Below are 20810 nucleotides of genomic sequence, written 5' to 3'. Positions count from 1 at the left end.
TACTCTTCTATGTGGATTCCATCTGATCTTGCACACACCACAACTCGCTGTCGCAAATCGTCTCCGCTGTCGCAAAACCTCAACTTTGCGCATGCGTCAGTGGAACCAGACGATATGCTTAAATGTTGCCCGGCTTGACTGTTAAAAGCAGATGATTGGCTTTCCAGCGGGAGGGGCGGGACATGTGCATACAACCGCCATCTTTGCCGTTATGGGTTTTTCTTATATATTTGTATTTAGGATTGAGGAAGTGGCATGTCTCTTATAAATTGTCTCTGACTTTACGTGAATGGCCTCCACAGTCACCAGATCTCAATCCAATAGAGCACCTTTGGGTTGTGGTGGAATGGGAGATTCGCATTAGGGATGTGCAGCCGACAAATCTGTAGCAACTGCGTGATGCTATCATGTCAATATGGACCAAAATCTCTGGGGAATATATATAAGAATATATGCCTAATATATAACATGATATTTTAAAATATACTGCAATATATTTTTGTTTCATAAGGGAAGTTTCCAAATCCTTGTTGAGTCTATGCCACGAAGAATTAAGGCAGTTCTGAAGGCAAAAGGGAGTCCAACCCAGTACTAGCAAGGTGTACCTAATAAAGTGGCCAGTGAGTGTATATATAATGTGAATATGAATATTTTAATTCCTCCTGAAGGAGTGTTAACAATGATTTTATGTGCTTTTTTAATTATGTAGATCTGAAGATTGTGAAAAATCTGGTTTCCAAGACAGTGGCCATTCATCAGCTGTCCATGGAGTCAATGCATGCAGGTCGGCAATCAAGCTGACCAGTAAAATCTCCCCTAAGTGCTGCTGCCACTTTTCTGAAAGCACCGTAAGTGTTTCTTATGGCTACTTGATGTGCTTACAGTGCCAAACTCTTGGTCATTTTAAGGCCCTTGTGAAACCAATCACTTCTTTTTGCTTAATAGGCGTCGAGACCAAAAGCTATGTTGTTTTTGCTTGTCTGTTAACTAATGCATTTAAAAGTAGCTAATATAAAAACTGGATAATATTAAATTGCCATTTCATTTTTAATGGGATCAATAATCACCATTGTAGTACTGCCTTTGAGTGAGGTTATTTTTGTGGTTGGAATTTTTAACCATCATGAGATTTACATATTGCACACATGCTTGACACACAATTTAAATTTAAGTTAATTAACTTTTTAATGAGAGTGCTTTTGGAGTGTTTTCCGCTCTCAGTAATTACACTTGTTAAAAGTGACATGTAACCTACTGCCACACTCTAAATACATCCACTCCAACCAGAAATAGCACACATCATTCAATATATAAAAGTTCACCATCACTTAAGAACGTGGTCCTAAAGAGTAGTCATATAATATCATAATTTAATAATTTAATGTTAATAATTAACATAAACCTATATGCTGCATCATGGATTTTTGAACATTACTTTCAGAAAGTTTTAAATAGACTTTTGTATAATGGATTTGAAGCCTTTGGTGATCATTTGAATGCATGGCAGATAAATCACTTTTCCTGACATAATCATTAAAGTTACACTAATTACATTCTTTAGTCTTGTAATCATTGCTAATATTTTTAGCATATTTAAAGATTGTCTAGTGTGTGAAGAAAATATTCTTTCCACACATTTTTTATTTGATTTCGGAAAGTTCTAAAACTATAGATGCTATAGATGTCTCTCTCTCTTGGTGGTTGTTGTTGTTTTTTTTGTCTTTCTTTTGAATAAAAAAAAAAATATTATTTGTTTTTTCTTTTAGATACATTTTATTGCACGGTTGGTTAGCAATGGCCTCTTTCTGTTTAAGTAAAGCATGTTTTGCTCTGTTGTGGTTTGTTTCATATACTGAAGCCTGCAAAAAGCTGATGCCCTAGAGAATAAAATCTGTACATAACCTGCCCATAATTGTTTTTGTCTCACTTCACAGCGAGATCATTACAAATAACCACCGGGCTCTCCAACAGTTGTGAGCCAGTTTGATTGGTTTTCGTGCAACTGTAGCAAACTAGAATTTTACTGAAGTTTAGCTGCTTCTTTCCATTTTCCATGAAGGGTATAGAGTCTATTTAAATTTATTCCATCAGTCCCACAATATAAAATAACTAATTTAAGACCTACAGGTGCACAATAAAGGTAACGAAAAAGACTCTTGCCGCTATGTGGCAGAGTGGAGTTGGATTTAAAGAAGAGAGGGTTATTGTCTTTTTCTTGCACTTTACAACTCTAATGATGCACTTATGTCACCCGCTCTTCCTTTTTTCTTACACCTTACCTACTTAAGGAGGAAGTCTTGATTGGTAAGTCGATGCTATCCGCAGATTCAGGGACTTACTGTAGGCCGCTGGTGGACTGTAAAATCTCTTCCGACAGGGGACTAAGGCAGAAACATGTTCTTTTTATTTTTCTCAAGGATTTACCTAGTTAGAGTGATGGAGATATTTCTTTTGTCTGCAACCCTTTTCATATTAATTATAATATTTGTTTTACTTAAGCCCATTCTGTGATGTCTGTTCAGTGTTCTTTAAAGGAAAAATACTTTCAAATTGGGGATTTCTATTTCCTTTTACTCTCTCTTTCTTCAAACATAAAAGTAGCTGGCAGTTTATTCATGAAGGTTCTTTTTTTCTCTTTTTTTTGATCTGGATGTTTTTTTTAATTTGCCTCTTTCATTAGCATTTGTTCATTGTTTATTTTCTCTCTTCAGACTCTATTTCATTAATTTCTTTTGTAAGAGTTCTTGCTTTGTTCTTCTCCTTTACAAATTTCTTGCATGTGACAGATTTGCATGGCGTTTTTTAAATCTTTTAGTTTCTGTCCCAAAATACTCTGTAGGGACATTTTTGCCTTTAAAAGAGTACTCAAACTGCATCATGCAGGTAGCAGATATTTTTATGTGGCCTTGTTTTTCTTTAGAAAAACAACAACTTTGCTTTGTCTGCTTGCAGGTCTCACCATCATGTTCTGGGGTTGAGGGTTTAAACAAAATGGTGATTGTCCAGGACTCAATATCCAATAAGGGCAAAGGACATGCAGATTACGATTCAGGAAATGACACGTCCTCTCCGCTTTCAAGTAAAACAGGCATCACAAAATCAAAGGTTACTGGAAAAGGAAAGTTCTTGTGTCAGGATCTGACACCTCCTGAGAAGCTTAGGTTAGCCCATGGGGATAATGCCTCAGATTCAGGCAATTCCCTAACCAGCTATGACTCTCTGAGTAAACCCGTGGTCAAAGAAAATACCCTACACAGCTCTGTCTTCAACAAGCTCAAAAGGTGAGGCTTTTTTTGAATGTACTTTACATCAAATTTACATTTGTCTGAATTGATTATATTACAGTTAGAATAAGTGTAAGTAAAAATAATATATGGTATTCATCAAATACATCACAGTTTAACATTACATTAGACCATGACAAGTCCATTAACATTATCTTAATTTTTGGTGTAGGTTAAGCTTCCATTTCACTCTTGACAACTGATTAACCACTGATGAGTCACTTAATAACTTAATAACATAAAACAAAATCAAGCCAAACGTGGATTTTATTATTATTATTATTATTATTATTATTATTATTATTATTATTATTATTATTATTATTATTATTATACTTGGCAACTGGCTGAAATAATTTTCCATTTTATATTTAATTTCAGTTAACATTTGTAGATTTAGTTTTAGTTAACAATACTAACCCAGGTACAAAATGCAGTCTCTCTGTGCAACTATACAGATCTCCTATTATATTTTGAAGTATTAAAGTAAAGGTCTAAAATAACTTCCCTCTTATCATTGCAGTGAAAAAACGGGCAGGTATTCTGATTTGGAGAAGACACAGCCTCTGGGTCTCATCACTGACAGGAATCGAAGTCCGTCTTCTCATAGATATCAGGATCGAATGAGGTCCCGCAGCAGAAGCATATCATACCAAAGCAGATACTCGAGGCGCTATTCCAGAAGCCGATCCCTGTCTTCAGGGAGAAGGTGGGTCACGTAGCTGCTATTTATTATAGAAACCACAACTCTATACGATTATAACTTGTATTTTTGTATCTGACTTGTATCATCTCCCTCGGCTCATTTACAGATCACATTCCCGTTCATCCAGTTACTCCCTGGATTCACAAAGAGACAGTTTGTCTAGTGTGAGCAGTTACCACACTCTAAATAACTCACGGTGCACACCAGACAGGTGAATTTCAGCTGAAACAAGATGTGTAATTTTATCTAAAATAATTGTTTGACAATGACTGCAACATTAATGAAATCTGTTATTAAACACATACATTCTGGCATCTCTTATGTGTGGATGAAAAGATTTCGAGAGCGTAAAAGGGACTGCAGTTCCTGCAGGAGCAAAAAGCACAGCAGGAGAAGACCTTGTTCCCCAATGAGAAAGAGAAGAAGAGATTCCCCCAGTCACCTTGAAGCCCGTAGAATAACAAGGTCTGTTCCTACAGAACTACAGTGTTATACCACAAGCTAACAACCTACTGTATGAATCACATAAGGGAAGTGCTCTGCTGATCTTTCTTTGGAGATCAGTAAACCAAGATAGATTTTCTTCACCTTTCTACGTTGATTGTAGAGACAAATCTGTAGAAAGCTGAGGAATGGATTTAAACAATGATTTGTTTTTAAAATAAGCTCTAAGTATTTTAGTAGGATTCAAAAGTACGGAGCCCTGCACATGGCATGCAGGAAAAAAAGTAGGCTAAATAGTACGCACAATTTACTATTTCATTCCCTCGATTTGCTAAATCATGTACAATATTTATAAATCGAGAGAACAAATGAATAAATATTGCACACGATTTAGCAAATTGAGGGAAGAAAATAGTAATCGTGAGCATGTTTTAGTACATCGAGTACATTTTCTTGAAGGTCATGTGCAGCTCCGTACAAAAGAACAGCATTTATTTGAAATATTTTGCATAATTGTCTTTACTGTCTCTTTTGATCAATATAATGCATCCTTGCTGTGCTGTATACACTTTTATATGTATTAATTTCTTCTTAACCCCAAACTTTTTTGAACCGTTATATCATTATATATTATTGATCAAATAAATGCAGCCATAAGATATTGCTTTCAAAAACATTCTTTCTTTTTTTTTATCTTACCGACCCCACACTTTTGAGTGGTACTGTATGTTTATACAAATGGACAAGTAATTTTGTTATTTTATTATTATTATTATTATTATTTTTTTATTTTATTTTTTTCAATTTAAAATGATTTATTAATATGCCATTCTTTGTGTTCTCTTTCCACATGCCTTCCTGTCTTGCACAGTGCCAGAAAGAGGCCGATACCCTACCACCGTCCCAGTCCCTCCGTCAGCAGCCGATCCTCCAGCCTCCTGCCCTGGCGCCTGTTTTCTCTCAGTCGCAGTCGAACTCGCAGTCGTTCACGGAGTCGCAGCCGGAGTCGCAGTCACACTTATTCTTCATACAGGAGCTACAGTCGCAGCTCATCGTGGAACTCGAAATATAGCAGATGCAGACGCAGTCGGAGCAGAAGCTATGACTCAATGGTGAGCTATAGCAGAGCCCGTCGCTAATTTACGGATGAACCAGATGCCAGAGCTACTGCGCAATCCCAGGACCGCATCTTACTGTAACTGGAAGTGAAATGGAGCAACACTGAGAACATGCTGTGCTTAGATGTGGAACACTAGCCAGTGACAGGATCATCTGTTCAGTGTCAGATAAAACTGAAGCTTTCCATATTGTTGTGTACTAAACTGTGTGCTTTCATCCATCCTGCTCAAATGAAGACTTGTCTATCAAACACAAAGCCTGCTGTAGTAGGAAGGACCGGACCGGAGGTTCTAATATGTGTGCTGCAATCAGTGAGTTCTGCTATACCTTGTTTTTCTCATAGGTGTGAGGATATTGTTAGACATTTATCAAAACAACCATAGTAGATAAAAAGTGCAGAGTCACTCACGAGACACTCATAAGCTCAACTGTAAAAGCCCATGTATGAATCTATTGTATTTTTGTAGTGTTTTCTTTTTTATAGGATATGTCAAAAGTGCTTGAGGAGAAAGATTTATTGCTTCCATAACAGCTTTTACTGAGAGCAGCCGCTTCTGTGTTGCACACACCTTCACTTTTGAAAAATGTGCCATCCGAATCGGCCCCACTGGCAAATGCACACCCCATCAGCCCAAATGCCAGCTTTATTTATCTTCTATTGAACTGGAAAACAATTCAAATGTCATTGCCCCGTGATGGAGATGATGATGATGGTGGTGGACGATCAAGATACAGGTATGGAACCATTTTGCGGGTCCAGCTGTCCGTACTGTTACCAAATATGTTAAAGTACATATTCATTTAAATATTTGTATCCACTGGATTCAAGGATGCATCTGAGAGAACAAAGAAAAGGTACATTTTCCCTGTTGTGATGTTTCCAAGATTCAAAGCACTGCTATACTTAATTATTATTATTATTATTATTATTGTTGTTGTTGTTGTTGTTTTTGTCATTTTTAAATGCATTACCCTTGAGCTGTGTAAAATTATTTAATATTTTAATGCCTAGTTTTTTGTATTTTTAACTCATTTCTTTTGGGTCTGCAAATAGTGAGGTACAGATATTTATTATTTAAATCTCTTGAATTATGTAATCACACACTTCACATATTGTAAATGACGATGATATTTATAAATATGAATATTTTATAAAGCATATTTATTGGTTGCACATCAGTGCAACAGCAGAAAAACTATTACAGACTTGGAGAAATGAAGATGGTTGTCATAAGAAATCAGTCAGAGTGTCTAGATCAAGGATTTTTTTGTAAAGGATCAAAGATATATATTTGGAGTGCGATACAGCTTGATGAAATGGCGTGTAAAAATCATCACCTTCATCGCGACAGATGATGGCAGTTTCTTTGTTTCTGTGTCATAAAGTCTATTTGAATGCTTGTTAAACGAAGGCATGGTGATCTCTATGCACTGTATATTATTAGCTGTCTGACTGTTGTGAATTTGACACTTGTACAGATAAGTTGAGGGGGGGGGGGCTTTATGTGTGTCACAAATGTTTTATCTAATCTCAACCATAAATGAGTTTAGTAAATGATTATGTAAATCTGTTGTGTAAATATGCAAATGTTTAGTATGACAATATTAGGCATGGGCTTTATTTATTGAGATGGAGTAGTGGTATTGACTCTTTACAAGGCTGACTTTCTAATTTACATAATTTGCATTCCTTCTAAAAAAAAAAAGACAACATGCTGAAATGTTGCCATGAATCCAACCTATTTTACAAAATCCAAGTGAAAACATTCTACAGTATGCCATTGGTTTCTGTAAATAAAAAAATAATAATAATAAATATTGCAATATCCTGTAATAATTTATTTTTGCACAGAATGAATGGTAGAGATATAAAGCAAGTGTGTCTTTGTTTTAGTGCAAAGGTAAAAATCTCAATCCAGGGCACCAGGCTGGAAGATTATGTCAAGAACATTCCCAATTTTCCCCTATTTTACAATGTATATACAATGTTGTCTATGTGCACAAGAATATCAATGTATCCCTTGCTAAAGTAAATTACTGCCTAGTTCTCTGTGGTCTGAATATGGTATGATCTGCAAAGCGTTCTAAATAAATTATCAATCTAATTAATTCACCCACTCTTTTGCTTATTTAAAATTGCACTCGCTTTATTCATTGTCTTTGTGTTTGGGTGTGTGTGTGGGTGTGTGTGTGTGTGTGTGATTCGGTTTTATAATATTCATATTATTCATTTCTGTATGAAAAGTGCTGTAAAAAATGTCAGTTCATTGGCTGGATATTTTGTTGTCTAACGAAATCAAATTACATTTAAAGTGAGGATTTTTGGGTCAAGTCAAGTCAGCTTTATTTATAGGCCTAGTGCTTTTAATAATATAGATTGTAACAAAGCAACTGAACAGCATTAAATAGGAAATAAGTACACTGTAAATAAGTCACTGTACACTTTTCAACAGATAGGAGACATCTTAAAATATAACTGGGTGTAAGTTTTTCTTGCTCATCTTTCAAATTTCTCTTTCGTGACGTATGCAAGGACTCGTCTAAAGAAGGAAATGCAGAAACCGCGTGCCTCTGTTGTGTTTCGTCACATCTCGTGTTTAGAACATTATTAGTGTTCTTCATATGTGTGTGTGACTCCTCTCCGGCCTTGAGGAGTGAGTAGTTTTCTATTATGAAGTGAATGAGTCATGTGGGGGAGGGTGAGATTGGACCAGTCGCTGTCCGGTTGAGCCAGTCACAGCCCGGGGTCTAAACTTGGATAGGGAGGGTCTTCAGTCAGCTGTCGTGTGTCGCCGAGCACTTTCTGGAATTTGTAGACCGGTAAATCACATATAAACCAATGGAAAGAGCACTTAAATCGTCAGTAAACTTCTAGAACTCCTACATGAGCACAGTGGTACGAGTAAACTTAGGTGCGTAATCACGCGCCTGGAGACTTAATTGCGGCAAGTTTTTGAAACGGAATTAGTTTTGCGCTGTTTTAATAACTTAGTTTCGTACTTCTGACAGGAACGCGACATTTTAAACAAGAAAAGTTACATAAATTAATTTTTTTTCCCACCAAGTTTCACCATGGCAGAAGGGGATTACTACACTATGGGCAACCGACAGAGGATTCCGCGGGATCCGTTCCTGGAACAGTCGCTATCATCTCGATTTATGGACGACGACTTTGGAATGCCACCTTTTCACGACGAATTATCTATGGACTGGCCCGGCTGGGCACGGCCTCGAATGAGCGCCCGCATGGACGCGCCGTGGACGGGCTCGTTGCGCACGGGCTTCCCGCGGACGAGCATGGGCTCGCCGCAAGGCTTCAGTTCCAGGTACAGCGAGAGCCCGCGCCGATCCAGCGCGCCCCCGACCAACCCAGACGAACCATGGAAAGTGTGCGTGAACGTGCACAGCTTCAAACCTGAGGAGCTTAATGTCAAAACTAAAGACGGTTTTGTAGAGGTGTCAGGTGAGAAAACACATATGAACTTTGAGAAGGACGAGTAATTGTTGGTAACACAATTTATATTACATTAAATTATAGACCATATTAATAAATTATCGAATAACATGGAATTATATATATATAATTACATGTTGTTCTAGCGAGTTTCAACATGGATATATATATATATATATATATATATATATATATATATATATATATATATATATATATATATATATATATATATATATATATATATATATATATATATATATAGCCTAACAAGAAAAAAATGACACCAGATTTTCAATAATGCCCTTTGGGCCCCATATTATTATTTCATACCCCTCTGCTGCTGTCTCTCTGTGGTTTGAGAATGGAAGGCCTTTTGCATGACTTGCACATTACCAGCAAATCTCTTGTAATCAGCCACCTGCTGAGATCCCTTGAGGATCACTCACATAAACACACTGAATTAGACCTCAAATAGAGAGGTCCCACACTGCACTACTTCCTTTGCATTTTTTTCTCTCTCTTTAATGACCAAAGTCCTTTAGTAAAATTTATAAAGTGAAAAGGGCAAAGTACAGTTGCTGTGTGCTCCAGAAATACTTTATATTTGTTGACCGTGACGGCAGGACAGAAGTTCAGAGTTCAGGACGGAGCAAAGGCCTGGCGGGTTGGGATTTTTGGAAACAGTGTGCTGGTATGCCAGCTGGGTCACTCAGTCACAGAGGGAGGAGTGTGGAAACGTCACATAACCTAATTTTAAAAGTGTCACACAGAGATATCAAAGTGAACTACTCTATGCTCTGATTTACCAAAGACCTTTACACAGTCCCCAGATTCTGGTGATCATTTTTGGAACACCTTGAAAATCAGCAAAACATTAACTTTGTCCTGAGGAAAGGCATTATCAAACAAATGACACTGCCACATCTGAACATCTTTGTTATATAGTGCACAATATGTCAGTATGGAAATGTATGGAAACAAAAAAGGTAATTTGCAACTTTTATGTCACATTTGAGTTTATATCCCATAATTCAGAATTTATTGTCAAAATTGTAATTGCAAGTTATAAACCAGTAATTCTGAATTTTTATATTTAAAAATTTTTTTTTTTTTACAGATTTTGCATGAATTCGCAATTATGAATACATAAATTGCAATTTTGATAAATAAACTCGCAATTTAAAGAAAGAAAAAAGTACAATTAGCATTAGTATATTTTTATTCTGTGACAGAAATAAGTTCCCATATAAATATTGATTTCTATGGATGAACTGCTCTTAAAATATCCTTTCATTTATATACATTTTAAACTATTTGCAAGAATTATATCAGCTGCAGATTATGAGCCTAATGACAGGAGAATAATCAGTCAAATGTGTTTGTGCTCATAGTGTTCCCTAAAGAGTAAGTAATTGTAGATATGTAAGCCACAGAAAGACGCAGTATGGCATGGCTGGCATTTAGTGACAAACAGCTGCAGAGAATGAGGTCAAGAGGCTTTTAAACAGGCCTTCTCGATTTGAAATAGCACAAAATATACTGTTGCCTTTACAATGACTGTAAAATGTGAAGGCTCTTCAACAAAAAGCCTTATATGGAAAGAAAGTCTGAGACTATAAACCTGTTCAGGTCTAATTTAATGTCAGTGTCAAGCCAAACATTATAGCTTTTTGTGAGCAACCAGTGCTTGAATTGACTTCAAGATACCCGTATATATTGATGTTGTATTTAAAGCGACATCTTTTTCAAAAGCAATTCTCTACACCTCTTATTTAAAAGCTGATAACTGCAGAATGTCATAAGTGTTGTATGGTCGTATCGATCATCTCGCTAGAAGGCATCGATCTCTGCATTAACAACTGCCTTTATGTCTTTTCACCAGGGAAGCATGAGGAAAAGCAAGACGAGGGTGGAATTGTTACCAAAAACTTCACGAAGAAAATTCAGTAAGTCTGATGATTGTATCAAAAGTTTCTGGGGCTTCTGATTTGGAACCTTCTAGAATGATAAAGCAACTTCCCGAGGAATGTCACTCAGGGTTTTTAAAGCAACACGAAGCATTCCCACTCCTCCACCCACCCCAACTTCTCAGCTTTCTTCTCGCTCTTCAGAGTCAAATTGGATGGTTGAGGCAGAGGAAAAGAATCAAAGTCAAGAGATCAAATAGAAAAGAGAAAACTCTTGTTAGACTCAGAAAACATATCATGTGGCTCTGATGTCTGCAGTAATTAAGCGACACAGTGATTTGATTTTTTTTTTCGTCACCATGCTGTTTCTCTGACAGAGATGAAGAAAGAGCCTCTCAGAAAGAAAACTAAATTAATTATTGAACGAATTCAGCATTATTTTAGTATTTTAACACAAGAGATTACACTATCTATTCAAAAGTTTGAAAAATACTAAGCTACACTGATAATAAGGGTAAAATGTTTTTTTTTTAAAGAAAATTAGCATATTAGAATGATTTCTCAAGCATCATGTGGCATTGAAGACTGGAGTAATGATGCTAAAACATTCAGCTTTGCATCACAGGGATAAATAACACTTTAACATATATTTGAATTATATGTTATAATAATACTTCAGAATATTACTATTTTCGCTTTATTTTAAAATCACATAAATGCAGACTCGTCGGTGTGCATAGAAGACATAACATATAAAAATAACCAACAATCTTACTGACCCCAAACTTTTGTTGATGGGAAATGATAGAGACTCACAACTGATTCTAACAGCTAAGCTAAGAACACAATACCCTTGTGGAAGATATAGGTCACGCATAAATACTGGGTAAAATTGTCTATTCTCAATTCAACTGAGCTTTTCTTCTTTCAGTATTGTCATTTGCCCTTCAGTAGCCGAGCTGCACAGCGCAGGAAGGCTGTAGCATTGCTGTGCTAATTGAATAGCGTCAGACCGCTAAAGTCAGCTACATGATAAGGTTTATATAAACTCCACAGAAGCTTGGCAACAAGTGTGGAACCTTCCAGCCTTATTTGGACATGATGACTTGCAAAGCTCAGGGACTCTCTCTCTCTCTCTCTCTCTGTCAGTGTCTCTCTGTCTGTCTCTGTTGAGTCCTCTCACTCTGACAGAGATTAAAACACAACAACAAAACAGTAAAGTAGCTCTGTCCTGAACCCTCTGTCCAAACAGCATTAGACTGAAATGAGGTAGTATTAAATGTAGTTTTGTACGATGTACTTTGTGAAAATTGAGGGTCAGTTTTTAATACTTTTATTCAGTAAGGATGCATTGAATGAATGAATGAATGGTGGATTTATATAGCACTTTATTGTGTACTGTTGTACACCCAAAGAGCTTTACAATCATGTTGGGGGGGGGGGGGGGGTCTTTCCTCAACCACCACCAGCTTTAAATTAATCAAAGGTTTCAGTCAAATACATCATTTTACAAAAAAATTATATTTTAATTATGGTTTAGGCAGCTATTTGCTTTCAACAAAATTAAGAATACATTTTTCTAAGCACCAGATCTTCATATTAGAATGATTTCTGATGGATCATGTGATATAGAAGGTTGGAGTAATAACTGCTGAAAAATTAGCTTTATCATCACTGGAATAAATGACATTTAAAAATATAGTAGCATAAAAATATAATTTTATTAGAATCATTTATTTAAAATTTATTTATTTCTTAAGTTATTTTTAATTGTAATAATATTTCACAATATTCCTGTATTTCATTAAATCAGTTGCTCATAAAATTCTTTTCACAAATATTTTAAAGAAATCATACAGATTTCAAACTGTTGAACAGCATGTTATATTCAGTGGGCATGTATTTGTTGATGTTTCTTTGTTTTTTGGGGAAAAAAATCTTGCAAACATTTTGACAATAATAATATATTATAAACATATTTAATATTACATTGTTGAAAAGATAAAAAAAACTATTCAATCTAATTGGAAAGTATCAGGTTTTTGTGTGTTCTGTATATATATATATATATATATATATATTTATTATTAGAGTAGAGCATCTCATCATTAGTTTAGAATCTTGTCAATTCTATAATAATTTTGTTGTATTATAAGTCAAACTCTATAAAAAATGGTGAATGTGACTCACTCGAGGGGTTCATTTTGTATTATGTGAGGAGTTTCTGGCTATGCAAAGCATTACAAGGAAGGTTAGCATGATGCTTTTTGTAGCCCATTTAGTAATAAATTGCTGACAGTGGAAATTATTTATTTCATATACTTTGTTAAGTACTGCTGCATTTGCCTCTCGGATCTCTAAAACATCCCTAAAAGTTCCTTCACCTCTCGAATTTTGCAGTAGGAAGCGGCTTTGTATGATATCACCATCAATTCATGTTCAAAACAAGTTCCACCTTTTCTCTGTAGAGCAGATATGAATTTATGGTAATCCAGCCTTAAAGGCATCACAATTCAAACAGACAGTAAGAACTCGTCTCATTAAAATAGCTGCAGTCAGTCTGCCTGCTGGATGATTAGACTAGTGTGTAGATGGAAATTTCTGGTGATAAACTTTGCATCAGGAGGCGATTTGTAATAATTGGCAACAGACTCTATTTCTGAGCTCAGCACCTGGAGCAGGACTCGCTCACTTTCTCTCTCTTTCTCTCTCTTTCTCTCATTGCAAGTGATGGCAGGCAGAACATTTAAATGAAAACCACGAAATGCACTGGGAATTATCTTCTAGCCACAAGCTGCCACACAGAAAATTAAGTTTGTTTAAAATGAAACCAAAATGAGAATATACTGAGTACACAAGGATTAGTCTGAGAAACTTTCACAATTCTGTGTTAATATCAACTTTAGACTTGAGTTTGAACTCAATTAGTCTGGGTTATGTTCAGGCAATACCGTGTAGTTGTTAAAATTAAACTGACCTTTGTCAACGTCTTATTGTAATATTTGATTCAAAGCTTTGTCTCTTTGTTTTACTTTGTTGGACAAAAAAAGTTGAAAAGTAAGGTATTTATTTAGATTAGGGCTAAAACGATTCCTCGAGTAATTCGATTAAAAAAAATTATCGAGGCAAATTCCTCTGCCTCGAAGCCTCTTTTAATTTATTTCAAATCTCACGTCAGGTTCTTTCGCAATGATTTTTTAAAATGTGACACAACGCGTTTACGTCACCCACAAAGTGGCAGGAGACACAAGCGCTGCGTCTGAAATCGCATACTGCAAGGAGTCAACAGTGTTTTGATTTGAGGGCACGGCAAACATAAAGAGAATGTTGTTGCGTGTGTTCATTGCTAAATAAAGCTGGCATACCACAACTAGGGCCCTATGATTTCCGCGATGCAAAAAATGCAGAGGTAGTCGTGGAATCCAGTCATAAAAACAAAATTTACAGTTTAACGCGGAATGGCACGGAAATTGCGAAATTTTGAATGAATTAATCAAAAATAGGTCATTGCACTTACATCAAATCATGATATGGACTAATATCTGTAAATATGAATCCTGCATGTTCTGCGTGTCTCTGTTAATGAATGGAGCAGAAGCGCGACTTCCTTTATCACACACACTGAAGTGCGCGTGACATTCGCGGTGATTTCAGCGTCTGCTGTCTCACTAAATAAGACGAGAACACATGAACAACATCTACAGAACTGCTCTGAGAGTCACTCCATAAGCATTTGACCGTTTGATTTGAGTAAAGCTAGCGTCACATCACATACACAGAGCTGTAAAGGTACGTCAACCCGTTAAAATAGAAGTCCGGTTTAGTTTAAAGTATTTGCCAGATATGTATTACTATCATTCAGCAGAATGTACATAGCCTACTACTAAAAAATATCTAACCTTATTTTTTTAAGGTTTAATCACACAATATTTGCTCCATGTTTTATTTTTAATAGTAAATCCCCTTAGTTTACCAAAAAGTTACATTTGCTTAATTTTCAATAATTAAAAGATAAATTAAATTAATGTTTTATGTGCATCTCAGAAAATACTTTATTTTGAAACTCCAACTGAATGGCACTTACATTTACATTTATTTACTTTGCTGACGCTTTTATCCAAAGCGACTTACAATTGCTATATATGTCAGAGGTCGCACGCCTCTGGAGCAACTAGGGGTTAAGTGTCTTTCTTAGGGAGCAAGATGGTGCCTCACAGTGGATTCAAATCCGGGCCTCTCACACCAAGGGCATGTGTCTTATCCACTGCGCCAACCCCGCCACTTAATTCATGTCAACTTTATTGTCACTGGGTAATAATTTTAATGTATGCATTGCATTCTATGCATTTAAAAAATTAAAATATTGCACTTTAATTAAGCAAAAACACATTTTATCCAATTAATCGATGGAATTTTTGGTAGAATACTCGATTACTAAAATATTCAATAGCTACAGCCCTAATTTAGATATTATAGCTATCAGATATGTACAACCAAATTTTACCAAGGACTAAATCAGAATCTGTTTCCATCTGTGTCAAAGAGATATATGTGTATTGTCATTGATGGTTCCATAAAGAAACATTAACATCCATGGAATCTTTTCAATGCACAAAGGTTGTTTATAGTGCAAAAAGTTTATTTCTATTATTAAAATGTTCTTCACCCTAAGTAAAACTAGTTTTTTAAAGAACTATTTACTGAAAGGTTCTTTGGGGAACCCAAATTGGTTCTTTTATGGAATTGCTGTGAAAAGCGTTCAGAAAAAATGGACATAATTTCTTAAATCTCTCATCTTTCACAGAATCCCATCCGATGTGGACCCTATCACTGTTTTCGCTTCGCTGTCTCCGGAAGGTGTTCTCATCATTGAAGCTCGGCAGACCCCTCCGTATTACCTTTACAGTAATGAAATGCCTGCAGAACCCATGGAAGAACCCGAGGCCAGACCTCAGGATCCCAGCATGGCTTCAGCCTAAACCGGGGAGTGAATATGGGCTTATACACCCATGTTATTTATTCCAAGCCAATGCCAAAATCTAGTTTAATCAGTTTCATAAATTTACTTAAACCAAAAGTCATTAATCTGCTAGTGAGTATTCTATAAATCAAATGTCACTCTACATGGTACAAGTTTGGATCAAATGCCAGTAGTTTTCAATTACTATGTCAATGAAGAAAAATGAATGTGATAGAGCTACCAGTCAAGTGGTAAGTGAAAGATACGAAATGGAATGAGACCAGGACGAATTTCTGTGGTCATAATCATACTCTACACAAGTATCTTGATTGGAAAGCATGGGCAAACATTGTAATGGCAAGTCTCAAACCTCAAGGGGGCGATAGAGTTCCCTTCAAATAAATTGTCTTTTTTTTAAAATGTCTTCTTGTGTTCTGTAGAAGAAAGATTTGGAACAACATAAGAGTGAGTAAACAATCGCTGAACTTTAATTTCAACTATACATTTAACTAACTTTCTAGCTTAAGTTAAGATTCTTCTTAAACTGTTGCTCCATCATGTTCAAATAGAGGACAACATTGGTAATGTAATGCATGCTTGTGTTGCCACATAAATTATTTTTAGACCCTTTCATTTGTGAAACCAAGCTTGCTGAACTAAAGTTTATGTTCACATACTTGTGTAGAGTCCGTTTTGGACTTTCTGTCCCTCATATAAACCTAAACTTGTTTTCACTCTGAATTCAAACGGAAGTGCTGTTAAATCATCTGAATATTTGTTACAATGGACAATGGGTCTTCTCTGAGAACTGGGCCTTAATGCTGGAGCTCTTTCTCAAAGGCTGTTTATGGTCTCCTCTTCTTTTTCTTCTTCTTATATTTGTGTTTTCTTTTTGTGTAGGGATGTAAGCTATGAATTTTTATAATAAATGGAATTTTACGAAAGAATGCTTTTTTATTTATTACTCCTCTCTGCAAATCTCTAAAGTTAATAAATGAACTGTATTTCCGCTATAGCATGTTATTTCTCCTTTAATTTACACCTGTTTGCTTATGCCACCTATATAACCTGATGCTGTCGAGTAATAAATCAAGCATCATGCTCTCATTTGTTTCACAATCCTCTGTCCTCTATCACATCTGGGAGTTGGCCTGGCAGATTGGCTGTGTGCTTATAGGAGTGACTCCATGGGAGTTGTCTCTGCACAGTTTGGTGGTAATTGGGTGACAGATTAGTGTGGAGATTATTCTGAATGCTTTGGCTCGCTTTCAATCTCCTCGACGAGAAAATATTGAAGAAAACGGTACTCCATTGCTGATTAACTGATGTGTTTGCCCATTGGATTTTTCTCGTCAAATCGATTTGCGTTCTCTAGTTATCTAATTTTGAGGTTAATGAATCACGATCATAACCATGCTCAAGAGGCGCTGGCATCATAACCATCCGAGTTATGATGAGAATTACACAACATTTGCTAGAACTCAAGGGATGCAATGTATTCACAGCATAAAAGATTCATATAAAATTATCTACAAGCATGACAAGAAGTTAACTATAGTGCCACACTGACAGATCTCCGTCTGTCACCTTCAACTGGAACATTTCTCAGCTTTTCCTGATTAATCGCTCTTGTTATTTTAAAGCACAACAAGAAGCTTCACACATTCTTGCTCAGGTCTTTATTAGTGCTAAGAAGATGCATTGTTACAGTAAATTCGAAAATATTTATGGGAATTAAGAGGCTAAGGAAAGAGCTGGGATGTCGTTATCTTGTAGCTTACATTTTGCCTACATCCATTTCCTTCTGAAGCACCTGCTGAGGCTCGAACACCTCCTGGGTTTGCCCGAAGGTTGATTGCTCATCTTCTGTCACAGCAGGGTCTGCATGTCCTTCTTCACCTTCCAGTTCTGGAAGCTGCGTGACCTCTGCCTGCTCTCCTTGCTCGGAGGTAATGGTGTCTGGAATCTCTGGAGCCTGAGGCTTGTATGCAGACTCACGGACTTCCTCTCCATCTTGCTCGGTGCCTTCAACCGCCTCTTGAAATGCACCTTCTTTGTCCTCCTCTCCGGGTTCACCGACCTGCTCGCTTTCAGACTCAGTGGTACCTGGTGCAGATTCTGAGATGGACTGGGGTTGTGGTTCACTAGAAGCATCTACATCTGGTACAGTCTGCTGGTCTTGTTCGGTGATCTGTTCACCCTCAGGAAGCTCAGATGAGACTGAGGGTTCAGGCGGTTCTCCTTCAAATGATTCCGGTTTAGCTTCTGCTTCAACTTGAGGCTCATCAGCATCTTCTTGTTTTCCTCCAACAGTTTCCTCCACCTGTGGCAAACGTGAAACAGTCTTTAAATGTAGTCAAGAGCTTAAATGCCACATCAAGACCCTAAAATGCCAGGGTCAGTGTACACAAAAATTATTAATTTTCTGGGTTGTGATGAAAGGCCATACATCCCCTGCGGGAAAATAAGCTTAAATTTGATCTCTTTGTCAGTTATTACAACAATTATGAGCCTGGTAATTGGAATTACTTGGTGATTCATTTATAAACTGACTTCAAATTCAGCATTAGATATTTACAAAATTATAGAATTATATACACCAATATCTTTTTTTTTTTTTTTTTTGCAGCCTATAATGACGACATGTCTTAACAATCTGGCATAAGTGAAAAAAAGACATGCAACAGATAAACAATATCTACATTATAAAGTGATGCAAATTCATTTGAATGGCCACATCTCATGCAATAATATAATACAACAAAATAATTGAAATAATAGGTTTTGAGAAATCCTTTTACTCTCGCATGTCTGTATTACAACCTAGTTTCTCCAGCAAACTTAAATTGCTGTCAGCTTCTTGCCAATAGACTGGCTAAAATTACAGCTCCTGGGAGAAAGATGCTCTGCCTGCAATGTCTAGCTCTTACACAAAACCAATTACGTTCCGGAGGATGGATGGGTAATGTTTACCCTTGGATTTTCCTAGAAAAGTTTTCAATAATGACAATAATGTTGCCATTTCACCATGAATGGCAGAAAACAGCACTTAAATGTAATGGTTACATAAACAATTGAATGCATGCCACACAGAAAAATGAGTGCCTAATTTTGAGCTTCAACAAGTGAATTTGTTCAGACTGTATGATTGACTAATCAATACCTGGATGGGGATATTGACATCAGCAGGGAGGGGAATGCTGGGTAATGGTGTCTCCACTGTAAGGATCCCATCTGCGGACAGACGCGACTGGAGATTTTCAGCATCCACACCACCTGGAAGTCTAAGGAAATGGTGAGAGAAAAAATCTGCATATTTGAATGATTGAAAGGATAATGTGACACTGAAGACTGGAGTAATGACAATTTCCCATCACAGGCATAAATTGCATTTTAAAGTTTTTAAATTCTAAGAATATTTCACAACATTACTGTTTTTACTGTATTTTTTATTAAATAAATACAACCTCGATGATCATCATCAAAAAATCTCACCCACCCCAAACTTCTGAATGAACTTGTTGACACTTACGTGTATTTTCTTGTGAAACATCTAGCAATGTAGCCGTGCTCATCTTGTCTTTCCTCATGCTTTCCTATAGATCAAAGATGTTTATACAAAATTTAGAAGAATAACTTTAGCTCACAGAAGAGCATTTTATGAATTTCGTAAATTATTCTAAATGAAATTTCCCCAAAAATAAATAAATGTGTCATTTGATAGCTGATATTAAATTATTGCATTGTTGCATCTGGTAGCTGATATTAAAATATTGCATTGTTCTTCTAAAACTATTGTAAACAGCATTTTGTCTTTTATATGCATGTATATATATGTATGTACTGTACGTATGTCTGTCCTCTTTAATGCATGCCATATAATAGTCCTATTTATCATCCATACCTGCAATTACCAAAAATCCATCCTGTATTTTGACCGTGATCTCCGAGGGAGCGAAGTGATTGACATCCAAGCTAATTTTCCACTTGCACATCTCACCAACCTCTTCTGACACCCCTCCACTCATCTCCCTCTGCACCTTAGACATGGGCTGTCCTGGGGCCTGAGTAAAGGAAGTGAACATGGGTGTGCGCAAGTACCCGGGCCAAGATGATGTCCCCAGCCTTCTGAAGATGCCTTCCATCCAGCTGAGGTCTTGAGGGTGCAATAACGGAGGCAGGCCATAATGTTGGTTAAAGATTACGCTAGGCCATCTGTAGCTCAGGGGATTCCAAGATACATCATGACAATATTGAGGCCTGGATGGCGACTGGATAGCATCCGCCATAGTGAGAAAATCAAAAAGTGTAAGGAAGAAAAAGTCTTGGAAGATCCAGCCACAGTATGACTAAAGAAGTACTAACTATATAAAAATGAGACCACTGTGCAATGAGGGCAAACCCAAATGTGACCAGCACACATCGCAGACGCTGTTTATATAGCGTCCTTGTGTTTTAGCACTTACTAAGCACTTACCATGATGTGACCAGAGGAGAATGTAGGAATGAAGTGATGGCTAGGTATTTCAATCTGCTGCTGGACGGGTGGAGGGGCTCTATGGGAGATGCTAATTAAGGATATTTATAGATCTAAAATGGAAGCAACAAATAGCTGTTTGATGAGAACGGACAAGCAACGTCCTGCTTAGCCTTTGACAGGCAAAGTGCTTTTTATTGAACTGATCGTTAATGGTGTTATAGAAACTATTTAAGTGTTGAGGTGTCTACATAGAGGTTGTGAAGGTGTCTAAGTGCATGTTAACTTTATTTCCAGGAACCTTAATGAAAGAGTGCACAGGGGATTTTCTTTAATGGGCCCAGTGCAGAAAACTCACCCTTATTAATTTCAGCGCCGCCGACTATAGAGGCGTACAGCTGACTGCACAATTATATTTGCTCAACACTTTATTGTTGTGTTCAGGTTCTATTTAAT

General features: G+C 36.7%; 3 protein-coding genes across 3 annotated transcripts in view; 2 read left to right on the top strand and 1 right to left on the bottom strand.

Moving 5' to 3' along the window:
* Positions 1 to 7662, top strand: part of srrm4 (serine/arginine repetitive matrix 4) — a 54083-nt gene extending 46421 nt beyond the window's left edge. Inside the window, exons 9-14 of the mRNA XM_052598761.1 lie at positions 710 to 848; positions 2953 to 3281; positions 3808 to 3993; positions 4097 to 4201; positions 4327 to 4455; positions 5306 to 7662. Of these exons, the coding sequence (XP_052454721.1) occupies positions 710 to 848; positions 2953 to 3281; positions 3808 to 3993; positions 4097 to 4201; positions 4327 to 4455; positions 5306 to 5573 (1156 nt within the window). The 3' untranslated portion in view covers positions 5574 to 7662. The remainder of the gene's footprint in view (positions 1 to 709; positions 849 to 2952; positions 3282 to 3807; positions 3994 to 4096; positions 4202 to 4326; positions 4456 to 5305) is intronic.
* A 647-nt stretch (positions 7663 to 8309) lies between these two features.
* Positions 8310 to 16824, top strand: hspb8 (heat shock protein b8). The gene is made up of 3 exons (XM_052596693.1): positions 8310 to 9016; positions 10893 to 10956; positions 15722 to 16824. Exons 1-3 carry the CDS (start codon positions 8626 to 8628, stop codon positions 15894 to 15896), a joined length of 630 nt encoding a protein of 209 aa, XP_052452653.1. The 5' UTR covers positions 8310 to 8625; the 3' UTR covers positions 15897 to 16824.
* Positions 16825 to 16864: 40 nt separating this feature from the next.
* On the bottom strand, positions 16865 to 20289 carry si:dkey-1k23.3 (heat shock protein 67B1). The gene is made up of 4 exons (XM_052596681.1): positions 19782 to 20289; positions 19410 to 19473; positions 19041 to 19161; positions 16865 to 18200 (listed from the first exon to the last, which is right to left on the bottom strand). The coding sequence occupies exons 1-4, from the start codon at positions 20164 to 20166 to the stop codon at positions 17655 to 17657; spliced, it is 1116 nt and encodes a 371-aa protein (XP_052452641.1). The 5' UTR covers positions 20167 to 20289; the 3' UTR covers positions 16865 to 17654.
* Between the last annotated feature and the right edge of the window lie 521 nt (positions 20290 to 20810).

The sequence above is a fragment of the Carassius gibelio genome, chromosome A5 (genome assembly GCF_023724105.1).
Source record: "Carassius gibelio isolate Cgi1373 ecotype wild population from Czech Republic chromosome A5, carGib1.2-hapl.c, whole genome shotgun sequence".
In the NCBI taxonomy this organism is placed as follows: domain Eukaryota; kingdom Metazoa; phylum Chordata; class Actinopteri; order Cypriniformes; family Cyprinidae; genus Carassius; species Carassius gibelio.
This window is presented reverse-complemented; position numbering and strand designations above follow the sequence as displayed.